The sequence below is a fragment of the Stegodyphus dumicola genome, chromosome 6 (genome assembly GCF_044657685.1).
Source record: "Stegodyphus dumicola isolate Sdum_Otavi_A_Nest chromosome 6, ASM4465768v1".
Classification (NCBI taxonomy): Eukaryota; Metazoa; Arthropoda; class Arachnida; order Araneae; family Eresidae; genus Stegodyphus; species Stegodyphus dumicola.
The window spans coordinates 101398179-101407123 of record NC_140773.1 but is presented as its reverse complement, the minus strand read 5'-3'; the positions used below and the strand labels follow the sequence as shown (position 1 = coordinate 101407123).

At 31.2% G+C, this 8945-nt stretch overlaps 1 protein-coding gene across 1 annotated transcript; it reads left to right on the top strand.

The window, feature by feature from the left end:
• The first annotated feature begins 211 nt into the window (after window positions 1-211).
• LOC118183398 (uncharacterized) lies at window positions 212-8057 on the top strand. Its single transcript, XM_035353255.2, has 3 exons — window positions 212-455; window positions 1156-1412; window positions 8048-8057. Exons 1-3 carry the CDS (start codon window positions 300-302, stop codon window positions 8055-8057), a joined length of 423 nt encoding a protein of 140 aa, XP_035209146.1. The 5' UTR covers window positions 212-299.
• Window positions 8058-8945: the final 888 nt, after the last annotated feature.

Here is an 8945-nt window from a genome sequence, read left to right as displayed (position 1 = left end):
CTAATGACAAATTTAACATTGAACTTTTCTTTCTTTCTTTCTTTTCTTTTCACCATCGACGGAACAGCTGGCCCAGTCAACACCTCCTTATAGAAGGAAGCCGGGACACTGAAGCGAGGGGAAGCTCTGACGTCACAGGTAGTCGTCTCTGACTCACCTCGCTCCTTCAAACAAAATCAAAGCCCCGTAGTTGAGCCAAGAGCGATGAACGTGGAGCGGTTATTTGCGTTAGCGACAGAGTTTTTATATTGTCTCGTGCTTTTTTTATATATTGTCTCGTGCTTTTATAATTTCATACGATGCCTCATAAATGTGCTGTAGCCACATGTCGTGGTAATTATAAAAACGGACCAAAAGTGGCTGTATTCAAGTTTCCAAATGAGACTGAACTCCGGATGAAATGGATAAGGAGTCTACGAAGAAAAGATGGCTTTCAACCTACTAAACATACCAGAGTAAGTTCAATTTTACTGCATTTTTTATGTTTTGTATCTTTACATTTTTTTATTACTTTTATTGATAGGTATGTGATGTTTATGCTTACGATATTAGATTTTGATCTGTGGGTAAGAAGTTTTATGTTTGAAAGATTTTAATCTTGCCTGTTTTAATCATTTCAAAAAAATATTTTCCTTCAAAGTTTTATGAATGAAATAAAGTTCCATATAACAGGAATAATTCTAAATTTAGTAGTTACATAAATGCCAATAATTTGTAAATGCTTTCTAGTATACTGTGCAGGCAGATTCTGTAGTTATTCCAAATTTATCATAATTTATATGACAAGGAACTACTAAGTAATCATAATAGGTTTCATTTTAAAATTTTTGTAATGATATATGAAAGTTTGGTATGATGTATTCAAGGTAATTATTTGTATTTGGTAACCAGTGTTTGTTGTAAACAATTATCTCAAATATATAATTTTCTTTAAATGTAAATAAAGCTGTAATCATTATGATGAGCATTCCAGATTTTACAAATTACTTAAATTATACACGTAATTGAAATGATATTACTGGTTTTTTAATTCGTATTTATGTATCAAATTATTTATTTAAATCATAGGGCTTATTGACTTCTGTTACTAAATATTAACATGCATCTAACTTTTGTACTCACAACAAGTTGATTTTTGAATATTTTCTTTTATAGGTATGTGAATTACATTTTCGATCAGATGAAATAATACGAGAAATCGAAATGTATGATGAGAAATCAGCGAAGTTAATTAAAGCCCCAATTTCTAGGCCACGTTTGAAAAAAGGATGCATACCTTCTCAGTTCCCTGATGGCCCATCCTACATGTCATCAAATTCTGTATCGAGAATGTCACCAGAAAAGAAGAAAGCTCGTTTAGAAGAGAAATACCTGGAGAAAGCGATAGAAGAAAGTTTGAAAATGAAAGAACGGTATGATAATGAACGATCATTTGAAAGTTTAATTGAATTCAATAATTGCCTAGAACATCAGATTTTAGAAACATTTTGGACAACTGTACATACTGAAAATTCAACTATGTTACTTGATATTTTAAGTGACCCAGCTCCAGAAATTCAGAAATCGGTAGTAATAAATGAGGATTTAACAGTATGTGTTTATATTAAAAACATCGCTATAAAATCTATTGGTAAATTTGTTTTCCCTCTAAAAATTAGTAATGTAAATATGTTTCTAGAAGTACTAAAGGAAGTTGAAAGTCTGTCTCATAACTTACAAAATGAAGAATATATTAAGAATTCTATACAAATTGTGGATGATATGCTTTCAGAATTGAAAAGAGTGTTACCTGAAAAAGAAACTGAACTGAACTTCCTTTCAGAGCAAGTAAATAAACTAAATGTAAAGAAAGAGAAGTATCGATATACTCCAGATTTACTTATTTTTTGCAGTTTGTTAAACTCGATCTCACCGCATGCATACAAGTTTTTACGACATTCAGGTTACATTTCTATTCCCCATCCACGTACTATTCGTAGAATTTGTTCAACGTTTTCTCTTAATCCTATTACTGAGCAATTTAATGATGACTTTTTAGGATATGTTAAACAAAGATGCAAGGATTTAGAAGAAAATGATAAAACTGTAATTATTATGATGGATGAAGTGCATTTAAATTCATGTTTCGATTTTAAAGGAGGAAATTTGTGTGGCATGGCCTACAACTGTGAAAAAGCTGCTGCAAGTGCTTATGTTTTTATGATACGTAGCTTATTATCACCTTTCAAGGATGTGGCACATATATTACCAGTTAAATCATTAAATGCTGAGGATCTGTATCAATATCTTAAGAAAATTATAATTGGTTTAGAAAATATAGGTTATAGAATTGTGGCAGTTGTCTCTGACAATAATTCAATAAATAAAAAAGCCATGTCATTATTTTGTATGCCTCCAAAAATTAGTATTGTGTATAAAAACCCTGCAGACTTATCTCGGCCACTATTTTTTTTATTGACTCAGTGCACATCTTGAAGTGTGTCAGGAACAACTGGATAAATCAAAAAACTTCTGGGCAATGTTTATTTTATCCAAGTTTTGAAAATTTTTCCAAGGTCGAAACAGCGGCATTTGCATGCATAAAAAGTCTCCATTCATTAGAGGCAGGCAGAATTGTAAAATATAGTTTACAGTAAAATATAGTAAAATAAGTTTGGTGTTGACATATGGTAAAATGCTTTCTCCTGATAAAAGTTATGTTTCAGCATGGTTACCGAATGATATGTATATAATAACTGCCACTGTTATACTGGTAATGGGTCATTATAATTTTGTTGATATGAACATATACTGACTGTTTTATATTTAGATGACTTGAAATATTGAAGAAGGCATGTGCTTTTTTTAATTTGTCATCGCGTAAAAAAGTATCTCGGTTTGTGTTTTAGTGCGGCCACTACTTTTATCATTTGGGTATAAGTTTGGTGTTGACATATGGTAAAATGCTTTCTCCTGATAAAAGTGATATGTTTCAGCATGGGTACAAAATGATATGTATATAATAACTGCCACTGTTATACTGGTAATGGGTCATTATACTTTTGTTGATATGGACAGATACTGACTGTTTAACATTCAGATGACTTGAAATATTGAAGAAGGCATTTCCTTGCCTTTAAATTGTCATTGCGTAAAAAGGTGTCTCGGTTTGTGTTTTAGCGCAGCCACTACTTTTATCATTTGGGTATAAGTTTGGTGTTGACATATGGTAAAATGCTTTCTCCTGATAAAAGTTATGTTTCAGCATGCTTACCGAATGATATGTATATAATAACTGCCACTGTTATACTGGTAATGGGTCATTATAATTTTGTTGATATGAACATATACTGACTGTTTTATATTTAGATGACTTGAAATATTGAAGAAGGCATGTCCTTTTTTAATTTGTCATCGCGTAAAAAAGTATCTCGGTTTGTGTTTTAGTGCGGCCACTACTTTTATCATTTGGGTATAAGTTTGGTGTTGACATATGGTAAAATGCTTTCTCCTGATAAAAGTGATGTTTCAGCATGCTTACCGAATGATATGTATATAATAACTGCCACTGTTATACTGGTAATGGGTCATTATAATTTTGTTGATATGAACATATACTGACTGTTTTATATTTAGATGACTTGAAATATTGAAGAAGGCATGTCCTTTTTACTTCCTTGTACGAAGTAAAAAGGAAGTATTGTAATCGCGAAAAGTTTCAGGCAGCATATTTCACCGAAAATATCCATTTTGACCGCTATCGAATGCAATTTAACGATGTTTTTGCACCATATCTGTACGTAAGGACAGAATAAAATACTCTTTTCCTTCAAAAAAATTATAAAACTGCTTAAAAAAACTGAAATTAAAATTAATTCTGAAGAGAATTACGTACGTTCGTGCGTACGTACATATCTCACATAACTCAAAAACGAGTAGCCTCAGAACGTTGAAATTTTGTATATAGGACTGCTATAACATGTATATGTGCACCTCGTATTTTGGTTGCAATCGGCCACACCAAACGTATATAAATATATTTATATATATATCCACTCTATGACTTGAAATATTGAAGAAGGAATTTCCTTGCCTTTAATTTGTCATCGCATAAAAATGTGTGTGGGTTATGTTTTAAGTGGCCACTACTCTTATCATTTTGATATAATTTTTGTGTTAACATATGGTAAAATGTTTTATCGAGGTAACAGTTATGTTTCCAGCATGATTAGAAAATTGTATGTTTATAATAGCTGCTGCTATTATACTGGGAATGGGTCATTATAATTTTGTTCATATGGACATGCACTGACTGTTTTATATTCAGAGCACTTGAAAGATGATAATATTGAAAAATTCATTTTCGTGCTGTTGAGTGTTTGCTGCATAAAATGGTATCTGGGTTGTATTTAAATGGCTACCACTTAATGTTTAGTAAGTGGTTATCATTTGGTGTTAACATACTGTAAAATGCTTTCTCATGATAAAAGTTGTGTTTCAGCATGCTTACAAGATGACAAGTTTATGGTAACTGCTGCTTTTATGCTGAGAATGGGTCATTATAATATATATTTTTTATATGGGCATGTACTGACTGTTTTACACATAAAAATATTGAAAAATTCATTTCCTTGTCTTTAATTTGTTGTTGTGTAAAAAAGGGTCTATGTTGTGTCTTTAAGTGGCCATTACTTATATCATTTGAGTATAATTTTCATGTTACCATATGATAAATTACTTTATCAAGATAACAGTTATGTGTTTCAGCATGGCGACAAAATAACAGGTTTGTAATAACTCCTACTATTATTCTGGGAAATGGCTGAATAAAGGGTGTCTCTGATTAGGAGCACTCATTTCACAAACCTGTGATTTTCATGTGCATTTTGAAATTACCGGTGTCCCATAATTAAGACTGGTGGCTTTCTGGACAAATCATTTTGATATATTCTTTGCTTAAATTAAACAAGCCTGATAGCGAGTAACTTAGAAGATCACGATTTTAGCTTGGAAAAATTACAACAAAATTGTGTTGCATGTAGTGACCAGATACTTTCAAATTGGATACTGGTGCATAGGTAAAACATTTTTATTATTTTCTATATTTGAAACATTAACTGATAATCACTTCCTTTACACAACATCAATAAATGTTTTTACATATACTGGTGATTCTGACATCCATTTGCTGTTGAATGTATCTTTATATGCTTCATAAATAATAATAGCCATCGTATAAAATTTAATATCATTTGTGCACCTGAAGTGTTTTAAATGGTAATGAACGGTCTTCTCAAGTGTTTGCCCGATATTTATCCATATTATGGCAGTATCGTAATACATTTTGAAACTATTAATTGGCTGTTGTAAAAAGTTAATAACGGTGTTTGTAATTGCCAGACAAAATGGGTTGAAATTTAACGAATAGAAACTTGGACTTGCAGTATCAAAATTTAAATATTAAGGTCACATAGTCTCATCTTATTGTTTCTGATGAGACCCAATTAATATAGAAGCAGTTTTGAAATTTTCACACCTGTTAATAAATAAGAATTGATGAGATTTCTTAGTATGGCAATATGCTTAATGAGATTTCTGCTTCAATTTTTACAAGAAAGTTTGAATAATTTATTGATAAAAAGAGATCAGCTGGTTTTAACTTATTTGTATGTTATAACTTAGGTGTTGTGTTGTTATGCTGACTGCTTGCATAAAATTGTAAATAAATTTTTTTTATTTTTCACTTGTGAATCTTTATTTTCAAGTTCAGCTATATAACTAACACAATACAGTTAAGTACATATACAACTAATATTATTGGTTCTACAGATTTAAGCAATAATTTTAAATTGCACATTGAATTATTTGCTAAGCAAACCTCTGCTATACTAATTTATTTGAAACTTGCAAGACACATAGCATATTATAGACAAAATTTAGTGCATTTTTATACCATTTTCTTTAAAGACAAATTACTGATTGGAAGAAAAATGAAATGAGATAAGTAATAGTTTGTATGCAGATAATTTGGGTTTTTTTCATAAATATTAGAAAAATATAAAGCAATATTAAATTATGAGGGAAAAGTCAGAAATTCCTTTTTTGAGTTAGTATGGCTGATTTTTAACTTTTTAAATGCTGCTGTGAAACCTACAAGGAAGTATAATTCATTAAAGTCAAGAAATAAGAAACAAAAAATTCTTAAATTTATGTCAAATTTTATTGTGTTAAATTTTGAAGTAATTAAATTATTCATTATATATAATTGAATCTCTGAATAAAATCCCACCCAAGTATCTATATCAAATAGTGAAATCAACGTTAAGTACGGCACTAGCGCGCAGCCTGTTTTGTTTCGTTGCTCTCTCGGGGTTTCGACATAGACGACTACGCGTGACGTCACAATCCAGTGTCCCGGCTTCCTTCTATAAGGAGGTGTTGGCCCAGTGGGTTAGGTGCTTTTCAGCCTGTTGGAGAAAAATAGACCTATAATAATATTTGAAAAATGAAGCAGGAGACAAGTCCTCAAGGAGAGTGATCACCCCTCGACGAATCAGAATGGCTGCCATGATGCGATGTCGCTCTCTTTTCTACTTGCCTTAGCAAGCATTCTAATTCAAAAATAAAAAAACTCGATAAATTTTTAATTATACAGGAGCTGAAACGAAACATAATCTTGCTTTCACTTTTAGCCCACATTAAAATATAACAAGAAAATAACTATATAAAACTTGTAAGGTTCCTTTATTGTAATTAACCATTTATTTTATGTTTTGGATTTTTACTGTCACTTCTACCTTCCGTTTTCTCGCCAGAATGCAAACTTAGTTCGCGTGTATTTAAGATGAGGTTTTTAGATTGTAAGAGTTCTGAATCTCGAGTTCACTTTACTAGGTTGCTAGATCAGATAAGATTCGTAGTCTTCGGCCTTGCATTACAATTGCTGGTATTGAATTTGCAAGCCGGTTAAGTTTTGAGCCAATTTCGCGTTAAACTGATCTGCGTAACCTTTGGCAACTAACTTATTTAATTAAAATTTTACATTTGACCGACATACCCACAAGAGGTTAGCTGATTTGTAAGCCCTGTGTGTGCCCTCTGTTCTTATCGAGTTTTAAATAAAGGGTCCGTTACATACCTTCTCTAGTTTCAGGTATTATTTAGCAATAACTCGCTGACAGTCTCTAAAGCTTGGTTACCCTTTATGATTCTTAAAAAGGTCACTAAACTTTACGAACTCTATTTCTAAGAATAAATCTAATGAGATGATTTTGATTATAAGACATTTGTTCGCGAAATATGTCTTATTACTAAGTTTAATGCTACGAAAATGAAGTATTTGCAATAGATAAGGGCTGCCTATCACTGAATAACCTTTCTTAATACTGCAAAAAGCCTAATGCAGAAGGGCGTTGCAATACCGGTAGATTTATTAATATATCGTAATTATATAAGGATTATGAGTATTAATGTAAACACTACGAAATACTGTAAGTATTAATATAAATACTAGTATAAATTAATATAAATTACAGTGAGTTACTTTTTTCTTCGTTGCTTCCGTCGATGTTAGTTTTTAGATTTCAATAAAGTCTGTAAAAGTTTTATATGCATTAAGAAATTCCTAATTTGGAAAGTGTGGAGATCGTTAATACCTGTGGAAAGCTTTCCTACATTAGAACAGAGAACTTTTAGACCCTGGATTTCATTGCGAACTAATCCGAATCACACCATATTAAAACTAAGATATTTGAGATAAAACACAACTTCATTTACAGCTTAGTATCTTTGTATTTCTTTTGTAAACTATTTTAATTTTAACTACTAGCTTGAGAATCAGTTTTAGGTATCTCAGGATTGATCTAGTTGATTTACCCACGCTCTATTTATATTCCTAACGTACAGCAACAATGGGAACTTTTGTAAAATGCATACACATTTTAAAGAATGAGTTTCCTCAGTTACTATAGCCCTAAAAATATACAAGCTTTATTGAGAAAACAGTATTTATTTGTGCAAGTGATTATTCAGAATTTTTAAAAATTAGTACTGTAATTCGTTAATATAGGTACTTATGAAAAGCGATTATATTATCTCCATGGATTACATGTATAGCATTAAAATTACTTGTAAGTGAAATTCAATGCATTTTTTTCAGAATCTTCGTTAAAATTTATTTAAAATAAATTTTGAAGAAACTTAGAGTATACTCTGACATTTCTAGAGGAAAGCACACCGTACAGACATAAACATTACTATTCCCATTATGCGAAGCTATTTAACAGCAAATTATGGACCTAAAATACAATAAATTGTTTACTCGCATATGAAATATGTTGAAATGTAAGCAGTAATATTGCTTGTTTTTTAGACAGATGCACAAAAATCCTTTTACTTTTCAGTTAAATATACAGAAACAAAAAAGTGATGTTTTTGTGACTTCGAAAATATTATTGATCATGTAAAACTATAATATGAACAAGTAAGTGGAACTCATCTATTATTTTCCTTCTCTTCATTCGCACAAAAGATTTTTATTTACTTTACAGAATAGGAACATATACTTTATGAAATTATGCGATGTCTAAGGGTTTTTCTCCGACCGAGAATTTCAGGCAGTTCTGATTTGGATGAATTCTGAATAAGAATGGTCAGTAGTAGACAATCCACCAGTTCTGGAAGAGTTTTTCTACGTTTGTAGGGCATTTCGTACTTTCCTTTATTAACAATAAAGGAAAGAACGAAACTTTTGTTTCCTAGTAATAGATTAATCCTGTTTCCAAACACGGGAAAACAAGCAACATCTGCTTTTTATAAATGTATGTAATGCAAAAAACCCGCCATAGCAGCCTAGTGCAAAGTTTCAAAAGTCAGACACCGTTAGCTAGAATCCTATTGAAATATGATTTTACAGGTGCTCCCAGCAAAATATGACAAACAGAATTTAAATATATGTCTGATCACAG

What these genes read in the sequence shown, in the direction of transcription:
- LOC118183398 (XM_035353255.2), top strand. Translation starts at nt 300, where the DNA reads ATGCCTCATAAATGTGCTGTAGCCACATGTCGTGGTAATTATAAAAAC. An exon ending in AACCTACTAAACATACCAGA is followed by an intron (nt 456 to 1,155) that starts GTAAGTTCAATT and finishes TTTCTTTTATAG; the next exon opens with GTATGTGAATTACATTTTCG.